At 42.7% G+C, this 26939-nt stretch overlaps 3 protein-coding genes and 1 non-coding gene across 5 annotated transcripts; 2 read left to right on the plus strand and 2 right to left on the minus strand.

Annotated features, from left to right (window-relative positions):
* The first annotated feature begins 256 nt into the window (after nt 1–256).
* Nucleotides 257–3279, plus strand: LOC133921691 (DEAD-box ATP-dependent RNA helicase 47A). Of its 2 annotated transcripts, none has more exons than XM_062366671.1 (3): nt 257–521; nt 738–803; nt 1274–3279. In XM_062366671.1, the coding sequence occupies exon 3, from the start codon at nt 1363–1365 to the stop codon at nt 3076–3078; it is 1716 nt and encodes a 571-aa protein (XP_062222655.1). In that variant the 5' UTR covers nt 257–521; nt 738–803; nt 1274–1362; the 3' UTR covers nt 3079–3279. The 2 variants fall into 2 exon arrangements, with proteins under 2 accessions (XP_062222655.1, XP_062222654.1); XM_062366670.1 differs by having other exon boundaries at nt 257–473.
* Nucleotides 3280–3598: 319 nt separating this feature from the next.
* TRNAT-UGU (transfer RNA threonine (anticodon UGU)) lies at nt 3599–3670 on the plus strand. Its single transcript has one exon. It is a non-coding gene; the product is annotated as a tRNA-Thr (tRNA).
* A 1439-nt stretch (nt 3671–5109) lies between these two features.
* LOC133921692 (protein BOLA1, chloroplastic) lies at nt 5110–6646 on the minus strand. The gene is made up of 2 exons (XM_062366672.1): nt 6485–6646; nt 5110–5632 (listed from the first exon to the last, which is right to left on the minus strand). The coding sequence occupies exon 2, from the start codon at nt 5593–5595 to the stop codon at nt 5287–5289; it is 309 nt and encodes a 102-aa protein (XP_062222656.1). The 5' UTR covers nt 5596–5632; nt 6485–6646; the 3' UTR covers nt 5110–5286.
* Nucleotides 6647–7907: 1261 nt separating this feature from the next.
* Nucleotides 7908–8909, minus strand: LOC133920460 (transcription factor TCP21-like). The gene has a single exon (XM_062365080.1). It carries the CDS (start codon nt 8858–8860, stop codon nt 8225–8227), a length of 636 nt encoding a protein of 211 aa, XP_062221064.1. The 5' UTR covers nt 8861–8909; the 3' UTR covers nt 7908–8224.
* Between the last annotated feature and the right edge of the window lie 18030 nt (nt 8910–26939).

Below are 26939 nucleotides of genomic sequence, written 5' to 3' on the forward strand. Positions count from 1 at the left end.
GTCATGTTTGAAGCCTGTTGAAGTTCGCAATACAGATAGAGCGTATTTATCGAAACTTTTTCTCATTTTTTGGATGAAGGATATAATAAAGGAATGGAAAGCCTTTTTTTTCCCCATTTTTTTATGGAAGGAATGGAAAGTTGGTAATGGGTGAAACGGGCAGGGCCACCCCCCCCCCCCTTGACTTCTTTTATCGGTCCACCTCGCTGACAGGTGGGCCCAATCCAAAAACCCTCAACACCGTCCCCCAACCCTCATCCCCACTATCCTAAAAAAAAAATCTCATCCCCACTTCTCCCTCTCCCAATCGCTTCTCCCCCGCACACACGAGCGGAGAACGCCGGCCTCCCTCCACCGACAGGCTCCTCCTCAACCGCGGGGGACTACCGCCCTCTCCAGTAAACGCCGACAGCCTCCCTCTGCCGTCCACCGCCTCCCGCCCCCGCCCCCACCCTCCAGTGGAACGCCGCCAGGTGCCTCCTCCCTCCTTCGGTCGCTTTCCTCGCCCAAATCCTGCAATGGTATCGCTTCCCTTTCTTAGATTTCTAGTTGCTGTGGTGTATTGGCGATTGGGGTTTCCTTTTGATAGTTCGTTGGAGTTGGGTCGATCGTTCCTGTTCAACTTAGGTGCAATCTTGTGTACAACCGATGAGGAAATCTGCAGATGTTGGTTTAGTCTTAAGTATCTCGAAAAGCTGTAATATATCTGATTATTTCTCTGTCATTGATTTGTGCAGGAAGAACGAAAATCCCCTTGAGCTCAATAGAGAAGCAAATAGAGCCTGAGAAGCATAAGTGCGTAGGTATGTTATTGTGCATAATGTGCAGTTACTTACTATGTCAGACTATCTAGATATTTGCCAAGAAAGGAGAAAATGGCAATCTTGCGTTGCTCGTCAGAAATGCAGCGTGCACTTGTATCTATCTTTTGTTTGGAGTTGGTTCAGTGCTTGTTTGTTTCCCTGCTGACTATTATCATTTCTCACATTGTCCATATTGGAAAGTAGTCATATCTTTCTGTGATTCACACTAATTTGGTAAATACGCCAATAGAGTCTATATTGTCACTGTGCAGTATTTAGCGATACTGAGCTGAAGTTTTGTTTGGGAAAAATCTGGTATCTAGTTTCAAATACCGGATTTATCGAATTCACATTATGGACACCTTGATATCCAGCAGACCTGCAGTGTAGTACATGTAGAAATTTTCTGTCTGGGTCTGCGTTAGGAAAGTTTGCAACTTACCTAATCTATTTATTTATTCCTTACACAGGAACAAGAGCACCTTGCTGTAAACTTGTAAGAAGTTTGGAGGAAAGAATATTTGCTGTGCTGTGTTCGATTTTATTACGAGGGGTATAAATGCGGCTTAGTATAGTCCATCGAAATGTTCTTGCACTGGCATCTTCCAGGTCATGCTTTGTTCTTGGAGACCATCCTCCATTCAGGATGCTGTCACTACCACGGGCAGCTGGGTTTCATCAGACCGCTTGGTGTGGTAGTCAAATTGTAGAAGACAGGGGTGGGCCACTAACTCTTGCTAGCCTAGAAGTGCAAAGCAAAGTTGAATATGGGAAGAAGGAAAAAATGGTACGAAGTGGAGGTTCAAAATCAAGTTCAAGAGTATCTTCTGTCAATGTGAAACCAAAGGTTTCTTCTCTTAATGTCAAACCAGCAAAGAGTGCCTTACCAAAGTCAGCTCAGATAAAGAAGACACTGAAGGTAGATGAGGCTCTGTTTTCTGCAAAGTCATTTGAAGAGCTTGGTTTGCCACCTTTGCTTTTGGATCGGTTGAACAAAGAAGGTCTGACTGCTCCAACTGAGGTCCAATCCGCTGCTATTCCTATAATAGCACAAAAGCATGATGTTGTGATCCAATCATATACTGGCTCCGGCAAAACACTTGCTTACCTTCTCCCGATTCTTTCTGAAATAGGGCCCCTGAATAGGCCGATGGAACAAGTTAGTTCTGAGAAAAGATCAGGGGTAGAAGCAGTTATTGTTGCTCCTTCCAGGGAATTAGGAATGCAAATTGTGAGAGAAGTGGAGAAGATTTTGGGTCCTAGTGATAAGAGACTTGTCCAGCAACTTGTTGGCGGTGCTAATCGTTCCAGGCAAGAAGAAGCATTAAAGAAGAACAAGCCAATTGTTGTTGTTGGAACACCTGGTCGTATTTCCGAAATTTCAGCTGCAGGTAAGCTACACACCCATGGCTGCCGCTTTCTTGTACTGGATGAAGTCGACCAGCTTTTGTCTTTTAATTACCGTGAGGATATGCATAGAATTCTGGAGCATGTTGGAAGGAAGTTTAGTACTGTATCTAGGGATATTCTTGGCCCACTTGCTAGGCGATCTGAGCGTCAGACTATCTTGGTTTCTGCAACAATACCATTTTCAGTTATACGAGCAGCAAGGAGTTGGGGTCATGATCCGGTTCTGGTTAGAGCCAAGAGTGTAGTTCCACTTGAATCAATCACTGTTCCGAGACCCGCATTATCCCAAACTGGTGCTAACTCCAGCTCTCCATCAAACTCAGTGAACCAAGCTGCTGTTGGCAGCTTACCACCATCTTTGGAACATTACTATTGTACATCCAAGGCTCAGCACAAAGTTGACACTTTACGGAGATGCATCCATGCTCTGGAAGCACAGACAGTGATTGCATTCATGAACAACACCAAGCCTCTGAAGGATGTTGTATTTAAGTTGGAGGCCCGTGGGATCAAAGCCACTGAGCTACATGGAGATCTTGGAAAGCTTGCAAGGTCTACAGTCTTGAAAAAGTTCAAGGACGGTGAATTCAGAGTTCTAGTTACAAATGAGTTGTCTGCCAGAGGACTGGATGTGCCAGAATGTGACCTTGTGGTTAATCTGGATCTTCCAACGGACTCTACACATTACGCCCACAGAGCTGGAAGAACTGGACGTCTCGGGCGGAAAGGGATTGTGGTCACAATATGTGAAGAAACAGAGGCATTTGTTGTAAGAAAAATGCGCAAGCAGTTAGCTGTGCCAATCAAGCCATGCGAATTCACTGAAGGCGAGCTTGTTGTTCACAAGGAGGAAGATGTGGAGTAAACTCCTCATTATGCACCTGACTACTCTATTTTTGTTTACTTCTTGCGTTTTGTAATATGATTCTTGCGAATTCTACTCTTAGCACTTCAAAATAATGGCCTTTGCTTGTCCTGCTGGATGTTCATATTGCCTGGGTAGAAATGTTAGAAACACCAGGCTGAAACAAAGTTAAGTCTTTCCCTTGCAGGGAGCAATTTCCTACGGAATGGCTGAACAAGCAATCTATACACCTGGCTGTAGATGAAATACGGATTGAAACACTAATCTTTTGGGTGTAAATTGAACTTAGCTATTCTTTGACGCTCATGTATTTATCTACTGAACTATCACCACTTCCTGGAACCCTGTTGACTTCGTTCCTGTTTATTCCTCGTGCAAGGGCATGTACGCGTTATCTCTATTTGTTCCCACAGCATTTCTTTTCTATCATGGCTTGGAGAGTCCAGTTAATCATTCATCTGAGGGTGACATAACCATTCATTTAAACAAAAAAGGGTGTCTTAAACTACTATCCAACATGGCCCCTATAGCTCAGTGGTAGAGCGTCAGTCTTGTAAACTGAAGGTCTGTAGTTCGATCCTGCATGGGGGCATTTTTTTACCTTCGATTTCAGATTTTTTGCTCTCGCTTTCTGCAAGTCGTCGAAGATGCAACCCTGACCTCCATTGATCCTGCATGGGGGCATTTTTTTTTACCTTCGATTTCAGATTTTTTGCTCTCGCTTTCTGCAAGTCTTCTAAGACGCAACCCTGACCTCCATTGATACCTGTCACCAACGGTGCACCCAGCAGCCGCCAGTAAACTGGGTTCGCGACGACATGGCCTTCAGCAAACTAATCTCGAGTAGATGACCGGCCGGTGGCAGCGCCGGCCGTCTCCTCTGGAGCACCGGTGCTCCTGCCGCGGTCTCCTGCTTTTCTTTTTCCCCTTCCGCTCAGAAAATCTCGTCAAATTTCGTTGAGTATTTTCCCAAAACCCAAACCAAATTCCACATCGCAAATGCAGGGTAACTAGCTCCGCAGCCCGTGACACAGTTCGGACAGCCAGAACGGGCAAAAAGGTTTGCTCGATAAGGTGATAACTGTTAGTACGAAGGCAGCTATGGCAGAAGCATCAGACTGGCCAGCAATCTGCAATCCTGTATTCCTGCTCATGTTCATGGTTTCTCTGGCAAGTAGCAACCGAAAGCACTGTTCGCAATGGTCTTGCAGCCTTGGAAAAGCCTGCACTCATGCCCTCTCAAGTGATACCTCTGTTTTCATTTATCTATCACCAATTTTTACCTCCGTTTTCATTTATTTGTCACCAATTTTTATTGTAGCAATTTTGAACTTACGTTTTTTTTAAAGAGTTTATAGATATCTAAAACTTTCATATCATTAGATTCGTCGTGAAATATATTTTATTAATATTATATATATTAAGTATTCATAAATTAAAAAAATGTAAGATCAAAATTACTATAGTAAATAGCCAGTAACAAGTAAACGAAAGCTAGTACATTTTTCACTTAGAAAGGCAGCCGAGTGGACCAGACAACAGTAGCTGTCATCTGGAAATCATGAGCATGATGAGAAGACTGGTGATGGAGAGACACCGTTATCGGCATTAGGAGATTCCACTAGAGAAATCCGTACTGTATTCACACATGATGCTGCAGAAAAATGCAGATGGGCATCTTTCCCTTGACAGATGATTCATGCTTGAATAGTTTTATCGATCGACAATATGCTAAATATGCTTCAGCTTTACTAGTTTTGCACTATTGGCTAAGATCTGAGACACAACTATCAAAAATAGAAGTATCATTATAAGAATATACCAATCACCGGGGGGGGGGGGGGAGGATGAGTATAAATATATCAACAACTCACCAACACAAAAATTTCAGCTTGACAAATGCTGCCAGCAGCACCAAATAAAAAAATGTTAGATGAACACGTGTGCTAAATAAAGAAAGCAAATTTGTTACACGCTATAACAATGCCTACAATCACCAAAAGTATAATTTCCAGATAATTCATGGCCGTGAGCAATAAATGATTCACATAAATTCCACGCTCCAATCTAATGCAAATACAGGGTCTTCGTAAGAAAAGCAGCATGTCATAACATTGATTTGGCAATCACTTCACGGTTACATGATATTGCTACAATCAACTTATTTTGAAACAAAACACAGGCAAATGCTTATTAGACCATCAGGACTCAGGATCCTGACTCTTTCGGGGTTTTTGCAGCAATGGAGATAGCATGAAGACCTGAGTTCAGCTCATCAGTTAGAAGATCATACACCATCCTGTGACGCTTCACAAGGCTCTGCCCTTCAAATTTTGGTGAAACTAACTTGATGTTAAAATGTGTCTCGTTTGTATTGTCCTTGACAGCTGCATGCCCGGCATGTTGATAAGAAACGTCTTCAATGTCCAGGGCACTGGTCTCCAAAGCAGACTGCAGCTTTTGCCTCATCCGAGCAGCTCTTGTTAGCACGATACTGGTACCTCGTGAACCCATCATTGGTATAGCATGCCTCACAGCCAACAATTAACGATACCTGGTAGAAAGATTTACTAGTTATGGAAGATAATCTTTGCTAAAAGATCTAAGTTTCATCGCTGGAATGTAGGCATAATCAGGACAGAAGGCGTAATGGACCGTTACAGGATGAACCAGGAACTAAGCATATCTCATCTTAGAAGTCAGAATTCATATTAAGATGCGCTTGGTGGGGATCATGAACCAACGTCAAGGCCACAATTGCATTACAAAACTGAAAAGAATACCTTGGCAGCTTGACCAAACCTAATCTCAAATACTTATGAGTATATCATGATGCAGATCCGCATATTATGACTTCCAAGCAACAAATATGGATCCAATTCATGAACTGTAAACAATCGTATTATCTTCTCTTGACCTGCGTAGTCCCCAGCCGACTGGAATTGGTACAGATCTCAGAACAGCCTACAACGCAATCGGTCCTAAACTCTAAGCCAGTATTCCGTGGCCCGATTCGGTTAATCACGCCTCTTCATAAGAAGGGAAAGAACACTCAATTCTTCCAAAGCCAATGGTGCTCTTCCATCGAGCCAACAGAGATCTTAACCTCACTTGAGAAATCAAAACCTAGATGACCGGAATTATACGGGGTCTGACATACGCCGATCATATTTCGCTCCAGCTACTGAAAAGTCCGAGCACGCAATGTATTGGCTTTGAAAGGTTCTGAATTCTTGCCTTAACCAAACAGGATTCGAAGAGATGCTTACAAGGAACAGTGATTCTACAGTCGCCATGACCTAGTTTCGTTCTTGCTAACGACGAGAAGATCAAATCCACAATTTTTTTTCCAGATGGAAGCAGGACGGAACTGAACGGAGTAAAAAAAGGAATAGTTAGAGCTTACGTCCAAGCCTGAAGTCGCGGTGCGTTGCCACGACAGGAGTAGCGAAGGGCGGCGGCGGCGGCGGCTGGGAGCGAGGAAACCTGGGAAAGGGAAGGAAGTCGAGAACCCCTAACCTGAAATCAGGAACAGGGCCAACAAAATAGGGAAAATTAAAAGAGTTTTTTTTTTTTTTGCAGTGAGCGTGGATCTAACACGCGACCTTCAGATGCTCAGTCTGACGCTATCCCCGCTTTTGTTAATGATATTTATATTTTATTATACATAACTATAGAGCACATATGGATCCTAGAGCAGACATAAATCCAGTAATTCGGCAAGTTACCTCGCAACATTCAGACGATACAAGTTTTGTATTTTTTTATTTAATCGATCTAAAACTCAAAAGAATAAATTAAAATTTACTCTCATCTAATTAAATTAAAAATAAACTAAATAATAACACATAACTAATCATTATATATATATACTCATTCACATCCGATGTTGGCGACTGGCCTGGTGAGTATAACTATACAACCACCAATTCCCATGTACAGCATCGCGCTTATTGGCGTACATCTTCTGACCGTTTGACCCTTTTTTTGCGAGATTGTGACCATTTGACCTATTTTTTTGCTTTGTGACCCTCCTTCCAAGTAGCAACCGATTCATCCATTCCCATGCAGAGCAGCGGCGGCATGTAACCTTAGGTTAGCCCGCAGTGCACGTAGAGGCATAGGCAACAGCAAATTGATCTGCTGCCGCGACATGCATCGTCGCCAGGTTAACCAGTCCTCTGCCGCAAGCTGATGCTAGTACCGGAGGCACGAGCACGAGCACGAGCACGAGCACGGCAGTGCTGGGCATCTTTACAGTTCAGAGCCCGAGAAGTTGCCTCCAGCTTTGACACGAATCGGATCGAGTTCACAGGCACAACGGCCACAGCCTTTCAGAACGCGGCAGCGGCAGCAGCAGTCCCGACTGTGCGGGTGCAGGCGCCGCAAGCCGCAGCCTTTTGCCCCTTCCTTTCGAACAGAGGGAGAGCGAAGTCTCACGAGAAAAAAAGCAACCGACGGGGGAAATGGAATTCTTTCTCCAGCGTTATCATTGATGTAATATGCTCATCTGCAACCACCAACCAGGGACGGATCAGGGCCCGTGAAAATTTAGAAAAAATATATTATATATCCATTTGATACTCTCACACAGTACGAATCCAGCTAAGAAGCTCAGAGGCAGAGGCCTAGCACCTCTGGATCAGCCAACGCAGAGCTGAAATTTTTTGACAGGCGCTGCATCCAAGTGCTCTACTATTCCAGTACTAGTAGCAGCAGTATCAACAGAGTCAAAATTAAGAGCTTATGAAACTTTCAGGCGAGTCTATGATTAACATTGCTATAATTCACTATGAGAATAAGAAATGACCTGAAAAGGAACAGCAGCTTTATTAATTCATGTTACTAAATGACTTGGGCTGATACAGACAAAGATGCTAACTGAAAAAAGTTCCATGGGATCAAGAAAGAAACACACAGGAAACCTAACACAGGCGGCAAACTCGAACGCATGCTACTGGAATGTGCGATCTGATCAAGGACTCGTATTTACATTTGCACTAGGCACCCACAGCGATCTTCATCGAATCGTGGAAATGACACAGTGGCGATCGACCGGTAGGGAGGAACAAGCAAATCAAGAACACTGCCAGGAAGTAGAACACGCGGAAATCAATGCATGTAGAACGTGTCAGAAGCCGTGGAGTCACCGGGACTCCTCCTCGGCGCGCCTGGTGGCGCCGGAGGGCGCGGCGAGCAGGTTGAGGTGGTTGTGGTGGGTCTGCGCCATCGGCACGTACGCCGCCGCCGCATGCGCCTCCAGCGGCGAGAAGCCCCAGGCCTCCGTCCGCGGCGCCGGCAGCGCGGCCCAGAACGCGGATGCGGCGGCCGCGGCCGCCGCGGTGCCGACGGCGTCGCCTTCCTCACACGGGCGCTTGCCGAGGATGATCTGCTGGTAGTGGGACGATGAGGAGGAGGTGGAAGGTGCGGAGGAGACGAAGACGGCCGGGGTGGTGCCGGATCCAGTGGCGGCGAAGATGGAGGGCTCGGCCTGGCGGAGCAGCCACTCGATGGTCTGGCCGTCGGACTTGAGCCCGAGCTCGCGGGTGAGCTGGAACACGCGCGCCGCGCACACGATCGGCATGCGCACGCGCCTCCCGCGCCCGTTCACCTTGCTGTGCCGGTCCTTGCCGCCCTGCGCCGCCTTCTTGCACGCCGGAGCGGGGACCACGCTCATGCTGGTGCCGTCGGCTGCGGCCGGCGCCGCCGTGGATGTGGCCGGCACGGGCTGGTAGACGTGGAACATGGCGGCGGCGGCGGTGGAGACGTCGCGGGTGGCCATGGCGCCTGTCTCGTCTCTCGTCGTGTTGCTGGAGTCGACTACGAAGAGGTGGACAGGTGGTGGTGGACCGGTGGGGTTTTAGAGGTTTTGAGGCGATGGGGGAGAGGGGCACCGAGGGTAGATTTAGGGTTTGTTTATTTGGTTTTTGCTTTTGTGTATTTTTGAAAAGTTATTTTTTAAATAGGATGTTGGCTTTTGTAACAAATTTATAGCTTCTTAGCATATAGCTTGTTAGAAAAATGTTTCTCAGCGAGCTTCTCAGCTTCAATTCATTTTCCTCAAAAGCAGACTTCTGTTTCTCTAAAAACCACTTCTCGAGAACCTCATTTGCTCTCGCTTCTGGCTTCTTGCTTTTGACAGCAACAGAAGTTGAACCAAAAACAAAAAATAAACAGAGCCTTATAACAGAGTTGATGTAGACTTGAAAAGTTTTATCATGCATATTCTACTGATGTTGTTTTTCTCTGACTATGTATCCGTATAAAAAAATCCATGTATACATGCACCCATGCACACTGTTAGATTGATCTCAGCCTAATGTCATGTATCCTAACTAACATGCCGAGTCCTTAGGGGCTATGCCAACCTACCTACGCATTCTGATAGGGATAACAACAATTTATGATTACGGTTTCATCTCGTACAACGCAATATAAACACAAAAGGGTGAAGTTCGGTGCCTATCCGATCAATTCATGCTAGGTTTTGTCTTTCCACAAACATATCTTTATCTGATCCTTATGTGTGTTGTGACGGGTGAAGGCCGCACATCGCTACTGCATCAACACCAACATCATCACCACGTGCTGGCGACCACGACATTGACCACAAGCTCCACCCCGAGCCATGTTGATCCCTGTCATGGTTCTACGTCGATGGATCTTCACTTCATGGTGTCGATCAGCTCAGGTATGTTGATTATGCTTCCGTCTTAAGGGTGTTTATGTGTTAGTACTAGTGTTTTACTTTGATTAGACCAAAGTTATGCTCACACACACAAACTACGGCCTAACCAGAACCTAAGTGAGTCCATAACGGAATTGTGCAATACATGATCTGCTTATTTTGGCTCTACGTGTAAAAGGCAGCAACATAGGGTAAGAAAAATGAGCACGGATGACACACTGGGCGAAAGTGCATGGCAGAGGGGTAGAAGAGGCATGAGTTTTTTTATTTTCACATTTTTAAGTTAAAAATTAAATAAATAGATTCTGGATAGAAAAGTTTATAGGAATAGACATCTACCACTCTCTTAAAAGGTTGCAGCTCTTTTAGAAAGTGGTAAGGATACCATAGTGACAGATGTAGAGCCTTACTGCCCTCTGAGAGGGCGGTTAAACCTTGCAGCTACACGAGAATGGTTAATATGTGGTGAACAGTACTCAGTTGCTCAATTTTCTCTTCTCATTTCTCTGTTCAAAATAGTAGTTTTCTATTACTTCAAAAAATTTAAATTTTTTTGTGTATGTCCCATAATTCATGTGCAACCTATTTTAATTATATTCATCTAAAAACCATATGTAGAATTTAAACTAAAATTCTCTAAAAAATTTACTTTTATAACTTCTAGCAATTGCTAGGGCATCAAATAAATTCTCAAAAATCTAGAAAAAATTACTAATATTCTTATTATATGATAGAATAATTTTTAAAATTATTTTTTGCCCTATGTTTGTATATGTTTGAATTCAAATTGATTTAAAAGAAGAATATCATATGAAATTATAAAAATACATATAAATAAGTATTACAAAGGACTCACTTTTTCACCATATAAACTAGGGCTGAAAATAATTTGAAAAATTATTATATCACATAAGAACAATATTAGTAAATTTATTTAAGCTCTAATAATTGCTAAAAGTTATAAAAGTAACTTTTTTTATAATTTTATTTAAGCTCTACATAGGATTTTTAGGTGAATCTAATTAAAATACGTTGAACATAGAGTATGGAACATGTAAAAAAATTAGAATTTTTAGAATAACAGAAGACTACTGCTTTGAATAGAAGAGACGGAAAGAGAAAATAGAGAAGTTGAGTATTGTTCAACACGGAATAGTACTAACCGTGCTCTCATGTGGCTGCAATGGATAATCAACTTTTAAGAGGGTGGTAAGGCATATGCTTAATATAGTAGCATCCTTACCGTCTTCTAAAATTGCTACAGTCTTTTAAAAAGACGGTAGACGTTTATTTTTATAATTTTTTTTTAAAAAATATATTTATTTAATTTATTAAGTTAGAACATAAAAAAAATTCGAAGAGACACAGCCAGGACCGTTGGTGCAGTAGGCACTGTACCCATGAGGGGGGCAGGGCACATGGGAATCTGGGTCCAGCAGCTCTCACTTTGCTGGAATTCGCAGGTCTTTTACAAATAGTAGCAAGCCTACCATCGAATCACATCGCACTCGGGATTAGACGGGCACGAGGTAATATACTAGCTTATCTTCCTTCATGGGTGGTGAAACAAATCAACTGTGGAGACACAGCAGCCTCTGCGATCCCCTGTCTTTCCAGCTCTCCCTCGCTAGGCAACAAGATTAAAATTTGGATTTAGCTTGGAGAAAGAGTGGCAATTGAAGTTCGTTTTCAACCAAAAGGTCAGGGACGATCGACATCGGATGATGGGGCACGCTGCTGCGGCTGTGGAGAATTCGCCCTTGCCCTACTAAAAATCGTTATCATGCCATGCATGCGTGCGTACAGATCTCCCACACTACCGGAGACAGCTTCTTTGCCGAGTGCCTCAGGCACTCGGCAAAGAACGATATACACTCGGCAAAGGCTTTGCCGAGTGCTACACTCGGCAAAGGCTTTGCCGAGTGCTACACTCGGTAAAGGGCGCGCGGTAAAAAATTTGTCGGTAAAGACCTCTTTGCCGAGTGCATTTTATCGGGCACTCGGCAAAGGCTTTGCCGAGTGCTAATCTGACACTCGGCAAAGGCTTCCTCTTTGCCGAGCGCCAGTGAATCAAACACTCGGCAAAGGTGGCGTCTGTGCCGAGTGCCACCTGGAGGACACTCGGCAAACAGACCATCTTTGCCGAGTGTCATGGCCATTGCACTCGGCAAAGTGGCTGAAAACAGCCTTTTTTATTTGTTTTTGACATCCCATCCAAACAAACAGATATATATATAACAAACATCACCAACATCACATATATATCATCAACAGCACATATATATCACCAACACCACATATATATCACAAACATCACATATATATCACAAACATCACATGTCTCACAATATATCACAAAGAGCCTCTTTGCCGAGTGCCAGCTGTTTGCCGAGTTCTTTCTCTCTGGCACTCGGCACAGAGGCTCTTTGCCGAGTGCCCGATAAAAAACACACGGCAAAGTCTCGGACACTCGGCAAAGAAGCCGTCTCCGGTAGTGCCAAGTTGCGCCCGAATGGGCGTGGGCATGGAGCAGCACAACGCTGTGCTGTGCGTCGCTGGTGCTGACCTGCTGCTGTACATGGGGGCCAGGACCGGGCAGCCGGACCATCGCCGAGACGAGATCACGACGCAGACGTACGTACCCGCGCACAGTTGGGTCGCAGCGGGCGGAAGGGATCGACGGCTTGACGCGACCTGCCCCGCGGCCGCGGCAGCCGACGGGCGGTACGTAGTTTCGCATGCATTCCCGTTCCCCGGTCCGTGTGCGCCGGGAGAAAACGTACCCCACGCGGGGAGACCGTCCGTCCTCCTCACGTCAGGACCTAGTTGCTGCCGGTGCCGGTTATATTAGGCGATGGTCACCTTAACCGAACAAGCTCGCTACTTCGTTGCGGCTGCCGACGAGCGACCACACGATGTGTGCGTGAAGATACCAAAACCAGCATGAAGGTGGAGGTACCGAGGTAGCTTGACTTTTGTACTACTAAGTTGCATGCAGCTGCGCAACCAGTTATGGACAAGTCTTGGTCTAGCTTAAAAATCTATTATTTATATAGTAAAGTCTAATAAAAATTTAGATCCAAACCTCAGCTCAAACCAAGGTAGCTATGAGCCTAGTTTTGCTCCTGTACTACTATTTACAGAGGTGTTTAACTATTCACTTCTGATCAAAAGCCTATAAAAACCGATTATTAGAGATGATTCACTTAGTCATTTCCATTTTTACATACAGTTTCCTAATTGAACCGTCTCTGGTAATTAGTTTTCATAGGCCGCGCACTTAGCATTCGTCTGTAGATAGATAGAATACCACATATGAGTAATATAAGGACCCACGCCGTGGTATGTATTTCATTCTAAATTCATAATAGGTATATATTTTATTCCCTCCAGATTTCAACATATTTTCAAGACAATATATATTCAACACCATTTCAACATAGATTTCAATATAATATTTACATTACAAGAAAATATTCAACACAACTGCAACAATAACTCAACTAACATTACTAAAATTATTGTTTCATCTCTCACTCACAAAGCCTCGGATGGCTAGACAATTCACCTACATGATCAAAGAACCTATCATTTTTGTGGATGATTTTGTGGAAGATGAACCGGCACATGTCATATTGGATGTTTTGGATATCTTTGTCAGTGAGTGGAGAATTAGTGCATTCGATCCTCCGTGCCTGCAATGAAAACACAACTAAAAGAGTTAAAACACTAGTAACAACGGAAACATAACCAAATAAGAATATACAAGCGCAATGATGACTTATGTCCTCAGGGTTCGTTGTGTACCTCCTGTTTACTCTACGAAACTGGCAAACATAGTATTCATAAAGAATGGTGTCAAAATCTTGCTTGTGGCACTTCAAATAATAATACAACGTATTCGTTAGTTCAATAGTACTCTTCGTCATAAATAGTAAGATACAAGCATTAGAGGTGTGTTATTATCGGAAAATGTATAAGGACAAACATCTTATCTGGCTTGGCCGTATCGTGTATCCCACCTTGCAGCACGTACCACTTGTAAGCCCTATTCAGATGGGGATTATAAGGATTGTTTGTATGGAGATTTTCTTTACATCTATATAATGTCGATGAGATCTTGGTAGGATGATTGGGAGAGATCGGCCGAGTCAATGATCACGAGTCTGCTCCACTTCGATATTAGCATTATACAAATAAAGTGATCACTACATGAATACTTATGTTAAGTTCTTGATCGACCAAGTTAGGTGCAAAATAAACTTTTATGACTAATTGACGTATCAAACTTACTTAAAGTTATAGGAGGGTATGATATAGTACTTGTCTTGCATTTCTAGCATATCCCTTCCTATGTAGGTCGACACATCAAGCTTGCGTGATTTGATCATTTTTTTTATGACTCTTGCTTTCTTCTTATTACTCTTCCCCTTATCTCTGTGGCATCCTTCCTCATAATTTTTTACCCCTATCAATTCATAATTCACCTCGTTATTCTTGTAACTCAATATTAATCATAAAAGAGCATTGAGGTCATAATTGTTTTTTACCAATGATTACCTAAATCTCTATGATTGGTTAAAAATGTCAAATATTACGAAACGGAGAGAGTACCATGTTCAATAACTTGGGGAAAAAATTGGGAGAGGACTTAAAACATTGAGGTTTTAAAATAAGGTATTTCCAAACAATGTATGTGCATAGGGAGCACAGCAGCATCATGTTTCTAGAGATATCCATGGTTCTATATTTACAATATAAAGCGATTACTCAAGCATTCGCAAACAAATTGTACTTACCTAGATCTTCTGGTTTACTTCACACATGGGATTCTCATTCTTGTCTGAACAAATTTCCAGCGGAAGCAGGGTTACAGGTCCGATAATTAATTGCATATTCTGAAGGACAAATGAAAAGGCACAATGAATGCTAGGATTATTGATGCAGTCCAGTTCCAGTCCTACAGGCAATAATCCATCACAGAATATAGATGCCGCTCATAAGTTTACAACATTGTGATTTTCCACTTCCAGCCTTCCAAGAGTGTTTCTACCATATTATGAGAATTGAGAAGTATCTTTCAGAAATAAATCCCCTGTACAGTTTACACAATTAACCTATACAAATAAAACAAACACTATTGAATTTCACCATTTGACATTAACCCATCAATCTGATCATTATGGGTTTATTTGCTTTGTGCCCTAACCAGCTGTGCCAAAATTTGGCTGCCCATGATTTAGCCGATGATTGGCAACATAATGCATAGGATGTAACCAAAGGGACATTGGCATGCCAAAATTTGGCAACCATCCAATCAAGTGCCAAATTCTTGGGCCATTTCCAAAAACCGGCAAAGGTTGGTTGGGGCACAAATCAAACAAACTCATAAGCCACGATACAAAGTCTACTTACAAGATGGATTTACATAGTTACTCCTACTAGTCTAATATGCATAAGCTCTTCTAAACATGACTATATAAGAGATATTGCTTATAATTGTCAGTGAATTGGTTAGCTGATAACAATTGTTCACACTCCTGTTTCACAAAGGCAGTAACACCAGGACCCTGATGTGAGCAATGGTAACTGATAGATTATCTACCATAAGAAAAACCATCACTGTGAAGGCCTCACACTAAATAACACTGACTTTGTTTATCAAGGAAGAAACTAAAAAGGGTAATCTAAAAAATCGATCTGATTGAAACTTCCCTCCTAGAGTAAGCGCTGTGTCAAGCAGTAATGGATTACCTCTGACAATCCAAGCACAAGGTAGTGAAACAGGCGGGGCAGCTGAGCACGGCGTCGGATGTGCGGCATTTCCTCTGCTTGTTCACCCACCGCTCATCGACGTCATCCAGGTCGGGGTCGTAGAACTCGGGCTCGACGGAGTAGTCTATCTCATCGTCGCTGGAGACTTGAGAATTAGAGACAAAAAAATAAATCAAAGGTGAATAAGAGACATTGCTTAGCGCACTAGAACAAAACAAGAAACCCTCTGCTTATTGCACAAATTGCAGAAGATTAACCATCTGAAGCAGGAGTAAGGAGATTAAGAAAATCACCTAGTTCGCGGGGATCCATAGCAGTGGCGGAGCTAGGATTTTTAAATTGGGTAAGCACTCTAACTTTTCATAAGACCGTAAAATCAATATATGAGTAAAAAAATCCTAAAAGCACAATACTAATTTATTAAAAATATATTATAATATCATAAATTCAACAAATAAGTTTAATTTTTGGAAAAATTACAATATAAATTGTTCAAATATGAAATAAGATCTTACATAAATAAGAGATTATAATACTACTCTAGATTCTTCACCTTGCGCTTTCTCGTAGCCATAAAAGTCTCAATTATATCATCCTTGTTTACTTTGGAGAAAATATCCAGCTCAATAAATGTTTGGCACAAACCACACAATCTAATTTCTAAAATTCTACTAATTAAATATCATGTGAGTAATCTGAATAATAATAAAATAATAATATCAATATCTGTCAAACAAATATTGAAACAACTAACAAGATCGATCAGTCACAACCACAACAAGTAGTACTCTATCGTGCAATGCATTTGCTCTAGCTGCTAGTTAGTACTGCAGCCACTTCGCTTCCCTATCTCTTTTCCCTTCTTCTAGACAAGGATCCAAGCCAGTACTTGATTTTCTAGGCAAGGATAAAGCAATTAGTAACTTACTTATTGTTAAGATCTCGCTAAATTTTATCAATGACACCAAAATACATTCTTTTATATAATTATCATCAACTATTTGTACCAGATAAATTGAAGCTCATGGCATTGCAAAATTGGAAATTGCAATCAACATTGAACATACAAGATTACAAAATCAATTGAAACTCATAGCAATGCAATATTGAACTTCAAACATATATGCTAGCTGAGTAGTTGTACTCTGTGCTCACAACCTCACGCTCCCTAGCCCCCTACACATACTTACAAAAAATAGATCGGATCCCAAAATAGTCCCAGACCCACCTGTACTACCCACTGGATCCGCCTATGATCCACCGGGTCTCCGGCCTCCGCCTCCATCGGCTGCCTCGCCGCCTCATCGGACTTCTCTAGCTCCATGAACCCTTGCCCTTTCTCGCTACTTCTTGCTGGCCTCCACGTTCTTCCCTGTCCCTTTCTCCTCTTCTGGTCCCTTCTCCGGTTCCTCCCTCGTGGGTCGTGGCTGGGTGAGGACGGACGTGTAGCCAAAGTGCTGGACCGAACCACCGGTCCATTTTTGGCCCAGTTAGTTTAACTGGGTCCTATTTTTTTAGGTAAAATTTTGGTTTGGAACAGCATCCCCAAAGCAAAAGCCATTACACAAAAGTTCAATCTATCTCGTATATAAACTATAAAAGCTTTTTTTTTTAGGAAAAGCCATCATGGCACCTTTATTGATATCAAATAAGCATTACATCATTCACAAAATCCGATAAAATAAACGATGGAGGTTCATCAATCCAAACACAAAATTGGGAATCCTCTAATCGACAAGCTAAGTTATTAGCAACATAATTGCTTTCCCTAGAACAATGTTCAATTATTATATGATCGAACCCGCGAGATAGAAATGAGCATTCATCATAAATCGTTGCCGCTTGCCCCGCCGAATTCGCACCCTAACATAGTCTCCACCACTGTCACATCCCAAATCCTTAATCACGCAATTAAGCATAGTCATGCTTTTTAAGTATTATATTTAATTTTGCATAATTGTAATTCAGAATACTAATGCACTTCGTTAAAAGTCAATTGGGTGAGAAAAAAGAAATTCGGGAGGGAAAAGAATGAAATTCACAGTCAAAACGGACTTTTTCCTTAACATGTGGGCCTCACATGTGGCCCCACCAACCACTCCCTCCATTTGGGCAGCAGCCCCACCTGCCCTCTCTCCCTCACCGTGCTCTCCCGTGCTCCCCACCGGCCAAGGAAGCAAGGGAGCACCCCCTCTCTCTCAAACTCTCTCTTCCTCCCTCAAATTCGAGCTCAAGAGAAGGAGTGGAGGTAAGCATGTGGTACCATTACGATCACGAGCTCATAAGCTATCCATTCCTCCAATTCATTTTTATTTTCCCGAAGGATTCGAGCCGATTTTGTTGTCTTTTGGTGTTCTTGGTTGAAGCTCAAGGAACACCGGAGTTCTTCGATTTTTCACCGTTTCCTCCTTCTCCCAGCGGTCCCCAACCTCGGCAAAGCACCGTGGGTAAGTCTCTTAGGCTTCCCTCAGCATGAATTCGTGATTTGGTTGGTCGATTTCGAGTTGGACTAAAGTTCATGAGTTCTTAAGGTTTTGGACCAAATTAAAGGAATTAGGGAGATTTGAGTTAGGAGTCGTGTTGCTAGGTTGATGAGTGAGTTCTAGACTCCTTAAACTATCTCTAGCATGTTTCCCTTAGGCTTGGAGAGGCTCGCAAATCAAACCGACCCCAATATCCCCTCGAAAATGGTTGTTCTGGATAGCCCGGATACTCCGGGTAAACCCGGATACTCCGGGTTCAACAGGAGAAAACCCATTGAATTGTATTCAATAATCGTTAGGGTTTAGGGTGCAAGTTGGGTCTAGAATTCTTTAGATATGGCATATACATATTTATATAGTATAGATTTGTCATGCGAGTCGAATCAACCGAGAGAAATATTTGAGAATGTCTAAGTCTGCCCAACCCGGATAGTCCGGGTAAGCCCGGAGGTTCCGGGTTAAATTGACGGATTTAACCGAGAGTCTCGCTCGGAGACTCACTCGGATTGTCCGACCCACCTGGATAGTCCGGCCCAACCCGGAGTATCCAGGTAATTTAGTTTAAATTTAGCCGAGAGCCTCTCTCGGAGTATCACCCGGACATTCCAGCTAACCCGGAGTATCTGGCCTAGCCCGGATAGTCCGGATTGAATAGGGTTAGAAGTTAACCGATAGCTTGGCCCGGAGTATGGCCCGGAGGGTCTGGAACCCAGAGTCTCCGAGTCAACCCGGAGTCTCCGGCCTCCTGATACTTTTCCGAAGTGATTTCGATCACAGTTTTCGTTGTTCCTTCGCATGTCTTACGCTTTAAGCATATTGTTATGCATATTGTAGCATGCTTTGTTGCACTTCATTCATGTTCATCATTGCACGCGTTATGTTTCATAGAGCACGCCGATCCGTTGATCCCGGAGGCCGAGGAGGATCCCGACGCACCCCACCTATTTGAGCCAGTGCATCAAGGCAAGTATCTATCATATTGCACCTTTGTCGAATTGAATGAAATCTAAATATTGATAAACTATGCTTATGTATAGCTTTGCATGTATAGGGAGTCGATGTCGGGTTTTTATAGGTAGAACCTATATTGATTGCATAATCCCTACCTTGAATTGTTCATCTATATCCTTGTAGTCTTGGTAACGTGGTAAATGTCTAAGGGTCGATCGAAATGCTTAGCAATGCATAGGTCCTCGGTAGAAGACGAGCAATGGTTCGACCGTTGTTCGCGAGCTTAGAGCTTACTACTTGTTCACGTATATGGTTATGTGGATGTTGGTTGGATGAGTGGTGAGTATGAGACGAGATGTGGGCGGTTTTAGGGGTGACGTCTGCCTCGAAGAAAAGTCCCGGGGGTAGTCTGGGAAAGGAACCCGGACACCGTAGACCGCTTGCATCGTTTAAGGCCGATCGTTGGGGTAGTTGACTTTAGCACTTACCTTACTCACCACATGCCGATCTAATGGTAAGGCGAGCCGAATACCTTCGCAGCTGTGGCTTTATGGGCCTGAACATCGACGGTGTGAGCGGGTGGGCTTATAAGTGGTACTAGTTTGCTCCGGGAGTAGTTCTAGTACCGGCGCGCCGAACGATGCACGATCCACACGGTTGGGGCTGGTTGGGAAAAGTTGTCACAAATACCCCCTTGGGTGCACTTTAGCGGGTGGCACAAGCCGTATGGTCCTCGTGTCATGTGGGTCTAGGAGTATCCCCCTGCAAGGTGTATAAACAGTTCAAACTGCCGCACTCTCGGTCATGAGCATGCTATTGTTTTATTTGCACCCAGTCGTAGAGTTCTCGTTTGTGGGTGATTGTTCATATATGTGGTTGATGGTTCGGTAATTATGGTGATGGATGAGTTGGTTCAGTTTACTTATATGTTCAAGTACTTATGTTACGTTTATGTTACAGTTTCATTTATGTTCAGTTGTTTGTTGCAGAGTAGAATGACATGTTTGGTTAAGTATAGGTGCTCACACATATATATCTAGGTTGTTTACCGCATATATTTTACTTAACCTTATGGCCTGTCATTGCTAACAACTCAATGCATAATCCTTGGAGTCGGAATATTATATACCCATATTGTGTAAGTCTTGCGAGTACCTTCGTACTCAGGGTGCTGCCCTTAAGTTGATGCAGGTATTGCTGCTGCCGAGAAGGAGGCTATCTTTGGCTACTTCGTGCCTGCCGATCAGGGTGGCGGGCAAGAGTAGTTCATCCTATTCTAGGAGGTCGTGCTTTTCAGTCGGTGCCTAAGGGCATGTGGCACCGCTCTCTCTTTTGTTGTATAGGTATCTTCCGCTGCGTAGTTGTTGTTTCACTTTTGCTGTAAATTGTTGAAAACCGTTGCATGTTTAAAGAACTTGTAATATAATGTTAATTACTCGCTCTTTATTAAGCTATATTGTGATGTATTATGTTGGAAGTCATGTGTTCCGATCTTGGACACAAAACACATGCCGGGACTACCGAAGCAGTATTTGGGTTAATCGTTGAAGTCGTGATTAAGTAAATGATCGACTTAATGATTAATTCAAATACTGTTTAGACGGTTCCTCACAACCACCTCCATACAGTTCGAATTGATAATCACCTTGTTACACCCCACCTGACCTGCGAGAAGGATTCCATCACGAAGGGCACGAGCTTCAGCTGTTACAGCCACATCGACGTATAATATCTTACTGTTACTTACCCCTAAGAACATGCCATGCTCGTCCTACAACACTGCTCCCGTCACCCATGTGCATTGTTCAAGACAAAAAGAAGCATCAATGTTAAAGCTTGACGTACCCTTCCTTTGGTCTAGTCCAACCATGCCTCACAATTCCTCTGTTCCTTTTCAATGCTTTACCATAATTAGTAGCGAGTGCTGCTATCGCCAAAGACGACCTCATGGGTCACGAGATCTGCTCGCCATGTGTGACTTGACAATGTTCCCACCACATATAGTAACACGCCTTAGCAATCAGTTCTTTTGAACCAACCTGAGGTAGCAATAGAGCAAAAAGGGCTGGGGATCACAAAATGTCCTCCAATACCACCGACCTAGCCCTATCAATAGTTACAACATTATCAATCACACTTGTTAGCCCCAGGTGATCCTAGATTTCCTTCACACATCCACAACCAATAAAAACATGATGGATGTTCTCACAATGAATTTGGCACAGATGATATTGACTTGACTGCTCATGTGCCTATTTGCAAGGACCTCATAGCATGGGATAGCCCTGAGAAGGACCTTCCAGCAATGGATTTTCACCTTTGCTGGTACTTTAAGAGCCCACAAATTCTTCCATATAGGATTATTGCTAGATGATCCCATGATATTAGTTCTCAGCAATTTTTCTACCATGTTGATGGTCCCATTTAGTATGATAATCCAAGCACACTGAAAATAAGCCATGCTTTGTAAAATTCCAAGCAACAAAATCTTCCATCGTCCCCATTGCCAATGGTATATTGAGGATATGATTTGCATCTATTGGCAAACCAAAACCTCATTCCATGATCTAAATTCTATATCAATTATTTTTGATACTTTTGTAAGAACCACCGACCCCCTCCTTATTACAACTTTTCGAGATGGACTACCTGGGATCCATAGATCATTCCAAATATTACTCTGCCATCCAAATCCTAGATCAAACAGCACATATTACTCCAATATTGTATCCCATCAAACACCAAACACGATTTATATGGAAACTCATCCTCTCTAATCCCGCTCCCATAATTCATGCCTCCTTTCTCCCGTCTCGTATTTGTTTCCTTTTCTCCCCCACCAAGCGTCCGTAAACCTACATACTCAGCACATGCAGCAAAAGCTATGGCCACAGTGACACCCTGCGAGAGGTTGAGGACACCCAGATCTACTCCTCAGCCATGGCATCAGCTTCGTCCCTTGTGGGGCTCAACCCCGCCACCATCACGTCCTACCCTAAGGTCCCATTTTCTAGCAGGGCCATCGTGGGTAGCTCCATGTGTTCCATCTGTCTCAGCGAGTATAGGGATGGCGATGAGATGCTGCACGTGATGCCCGAGTGCACGCGCATGTATTACAATACATATGCACGCTTACAAATTTACAGCTTCCATTACAATATTATTGATTTCACGTGTGTATGTGTGCAGTTACTAGTTAGAACAAATGAATTTGAATCAGCAAAAGTTCTAAGTCTATACTAACATGTAAACCCATTGAAAAGCATATTACATTCCAGCAAGGAAAATTCCTCAAATTCATGCCGCCTTGCTTTATTATGTTCTACAGTTGAAATCCATGCATCAACGAATGGTTCTTTAAATTCGAGAACATCACAAGATGACCTATAAACTCTTTGAGATCTGGTGCAGAAGGGCTTGGCATATGTGTCTTCACATTCTTCTCCTTAAGCAAGTTTACTATTTATCACATGCAGCTCCTTGATGATCTCTCTTTGGTTGACATGCTCCTGGATGGCGTGTCCGCAGAGCAAAGCAACCCCAGGTTTAGAAGAGATATCAGCGAATCCACCCTCCTGCTGCTTGATGGACCACAAGCCGTTGCACGCTCATTTTCAGTAGTGTCCGTCAACAATTCCATGTCGATAATATCCATCACACTATTGTTGTTTAAGGCCATCTCAATGTAGTTGCGAAGGCCTAATACATGCTCAAATGCAGTATCCGTTGGTCTCTTTCCAGTTATCATCTCAAGAACAAGAACCCCATAGCTGTAGATGCCGCCATGAGTTGACACTATATTTCCAGCACCATATTCTGTTGCATTGAGTAGTGATGATATAAGAAGTAACAGTTGGGGAATATTATTTGGTGGTTGAAATAAAATGGCGAAATTAAAAGAAGATCACATGAGGCCCTTCAAGGAAAATGTTCATGCACTATGATGAGACGATTGAATTGGTTTAGAGGGATTTGATGCAATTTAATATTCTCTAGGCATTTGATGCAATTTAATTTTCTGACTTGCTACTTTAAAAAATTGTGTATTATACTCTCGATTCCATAAATTTATAAGTTGAGAAATATAAAAAAAGGAGGAAAAAAGGCTAACCTGGAGGAGCATAACCAATTATCCCTCTGAATCCCATCGACCTCGTCGAGGGTTGGAAAGATAAGCATTCCTATGCTAGAATCCTGGCTAGTCCAAAATCTCCAACATTTTTCTAATAAAGGAATATCTTTATTCCAGCCTCTGTATAAGTCATGCACCTAACTATCCATTATTACAAGTTTCATCCATAGGCTGGGGATAAAATGCCAACAAATAGCAAAAGTTCACACGTCCAAAACATCATGGTCGAGATCAACAACACGCAGGAAAACTGAATGTCATTCTGCTGATTTGATCTCGAGCTGTTGCGGCGCGTCTACTTTAGCTCAGTGCGAAGGATGCGGCCTTGTTCTTTTTCTTTCCTGATTTTAGCTTTCTAGTGTAGATGGACTGTCAATGTCTTGAAATTGAGATGCGTGGGTAATCGATGCATGCAATAAGGACCACGGTTCAATCTTCCGTGTATTTGACACGGGCCAGGACTTGTGTGCCGCATGGCTTGTTGGGTCAGACAGGGGAACGATCTCGCAAGCAATTGAATCAATTCGTCGCCAGATGTATGGCTAAAATGTAAAGCTGTCGCCAACTTGTTTGCTGGTTTGACGTCGCAGCACGGGCACGGCCAGTGCCTGCTCAATCTTGAGAAGAAGTGAAGGAGCATGCAGCAAGAGCAGTCATCACAAGCAGAACTGCGACGCAGTCGTCGCTCTGAAAAACGGCGATGAAGACCATGAAGCCTCATGCAAAATATATACAGTGCTGCACGGATTCTGCACGAAGCCGCAAGTATCGCTATTGTCGACGTTTCAGGCGTCAGATGTCATAGACACTTCGGTCAGATGGGCTGAATTTAGCGATGCACGTCAGTTGTGGATTACTGACAATTAAAAGTTGCTTGGCATGCAGAAAAGACAGGAACCTTTTCAGTTCGAAGTGCTTATAATCTTGCCATGAGTATCAATCAGAGTACATCGTTAATCGTCTCCTCGAGTTATAGAGCTGATGGAGAAAGGAAAGTCTGGCAACATGTTTGGGGAGGCCACATCCCAGGAAAAGTAAAAAAATTCGCATGGAAATTGGCTCGGGATGCTCTTCCAACAAAGAGGAATAAATTCAAAAGAACGCTGAAGCAGGATGACAGATGCAATCTTTGCGGGGTTGAACCTGAGGACAGTTACCATGCGGTGGTGTCTTGCCCTCAAGCTGTTGTACTGCGACAAGCAATGCGTGAACATTGACCACTACCACCAGATGATATTTTAATTAAAACAGGACCGGATTGGTTCCTTCTTGCTCTGAATACAATGCATGGGGAGCAGAGGGACCTGATTCGTCTCCTTTTCTGGCGTACATGGCAGGTGCACAACAATATCGTTCATCATTCAGGAAGCTGGGCAATTTCAGAATCAGTGCATTTTCCTTTGAACTATCAGACGACTTTGGCGCCAATCTGACAAGAGGAGATACCAGATGATAGCAAGGGCAAAGCGAAGGTGTCGGATCCTGGTCGTACTTCTCGAAACAATATTGAAAGTTCTTGCAAGATAAATTTAAGATGGTCTCCACCCCTGACTGAGTGGATTAAAGTCAATGTGGATGGTGCGTACTTTCCTCATACCGGAGAGGCTGGCATTGGTATGATTGCAAGAGACCACCATGGTACAATGGTTTTCTCAGCATGGAGAGTTTTGTTTCGGGGCGCTAATCCGGCAAAAGCCGAAGTTAAGGCTAGTGTTGAAGATATTCGACTGGCGTCACAATGGGTGCATGGTCCAATCATTCTAGAATAAGAGATTGCAGTCAGGTGGTTAACGCCCTCAAGAAACTTGGTGAGGATCGATCAGAGATTAGGTACTATGTCCAGGAGGCAAATGGGTTGATGGGGTTACTGCAAGGTGTCGAGATCAAACAGGTTAAGCGAGAGTAGAATACAGTGGCGTATGAGTTAGCGCAATTAGATGGGAGAACGGTTCATACTGCGGTTTGGTTGAGTCATCTTGATTGTACCATGTCTCATGCTTGATTAATAAAGCTCTTGCTTTTGCTCGCAAAAAAACTATCGTTTAAAATAGAAGACGTATGATAAGAACATATATTAGTACTAGCTGCTGGTAGCTTTTCCTATTATCCTTTCACACGTCAGAATTGTTAGGAATAATAACTTTATTCAATGATAGTTCATAGGTAATATATAGAGTACATGGGAGAGTACGAGATAAGACTCTAATAATTTATACATAAAGGATAATGACTCTATATTTCTAACACTCTCTCAAATGCAAGATGTATGCAATAATGTTGCATTTCAAAAAGTGACACTGAGTAATGAATTTAGATTAATACATCTAAAAAAATATTTCTTTAAAATCATCGTAGAGAGGAGTCTTGTAATCCTATCGAATCAAATCGAAGAAGTGCAAAGTGAAGCATATGAGTAGAATCGTGATGATGACAACAACAAAAATGTCCTTATTAAAAAATCGCAACAAAGCAACGACCGAGTAGCAAGATGATAAAACAAAAATTATCACTATAGCTATGGAAAAACCAAGATGACACAAAAATACCCTAGATCAAGAATTACAAACAAAATAATGACAAGTAGCACGACAACAAACAAAGTTATTACTAAAGGTACGGAAAGATCTAGATGGCATTGTTGCATCAATAACGATAGGAAATAAATCGACTAATTGATGAAAGAATATGCGAACTCGCATGGCATAGACAAACTCAAAAAAAAGACTAAAACTTGGATGTGGATGTAGCGGAATTACAAAGTCTCTAACACGAGGCTAAGACACTAGTAGGCATCAGTGAGATACTAACAAGTACTAGCAGTGAAGACAAAAGCTACGCAGAGATGCATCAGTAGCACAAGCCACAACAGCAGCACCACACAACGACTATCACAACAACAATAGTGGCAATTAAGTAAAAGATAGCAGTATGCAGCTGGAGATCGATATCCTACCATATGTTTGGTTGGTTGAACGAGAGCTTACCTGGACGGGACCGTCCAGGACGAGCTCTCATCCTCGCATTTAGATGCGTGAATTATGCATGGTGCATGATAAGGTCTGATACAGATTTCCAATATATTTTCTCCAGATGTTGAACCAACTCGCATGCCAAATTCGACCGAACCACACACTATGCAGGACCAACTGGTCCTGCATGAACAGTACTCACCAAAATCGGCAATACCACACGCCGTCTTCTGTTTCTAAAAATCCTAAAAAAAATTATACGTATTTTATAATCTATGTACAACCTATTTTAATTGGATTCACCCAAAAATTTTATGTAGAATTGAAACTAAAATTCTCTAAAAAATACTACTTTTATAACTTCTAACAATTATGAAGGTCTCAAATAAATTCTTAAAAATCAAGAAATTTCATTAATATTCTTCTTATATGATAAACTAATTTTTAAAATTATTTTCAGTCCTCGGTTATATGGTGAAAAAATAAATTCCTTTACAATATTTCATTTATATGCATTTTTATCATCTTATACAGCCCATCTAGCATTAACTCATTCAGCCAATCAAACAGAATCTTTTACCAAGTCGTCATATTTCATACAATAAATTAAACATATTTCTATACCATCTCAAACATCTAACTAAATAACTTACTTATACCACTCATTCCATCCAATCCTATCACATCCAGAATGACCCCACCCCATTCAACTTGTTCGACTAACCAAAAGCTACCCTAATATCCACCAAGAAGCAGCCCATTTAAGCCTATCCTTCCCCATCCTCCGCCGCCATAGGAGACGGCGAGTGGACGGCACGCGCTTGCAGAAGAGGAGCAGGGTGGCCAACGGGTGGAGTAGATCG

Source organism: Phragmites australis, chromosome 6 (genome assembly GCF_958298935.1).
Source record: "Phragmites australis chromosome 6, lpPhrAust1.1, whole genome shotgun sequence".
NCBI lineage: Eukaryota > Viridiplantae > Streptophyta > Magnoliopsida > Poales > Poaceae > Phragmites > Phragmites australis.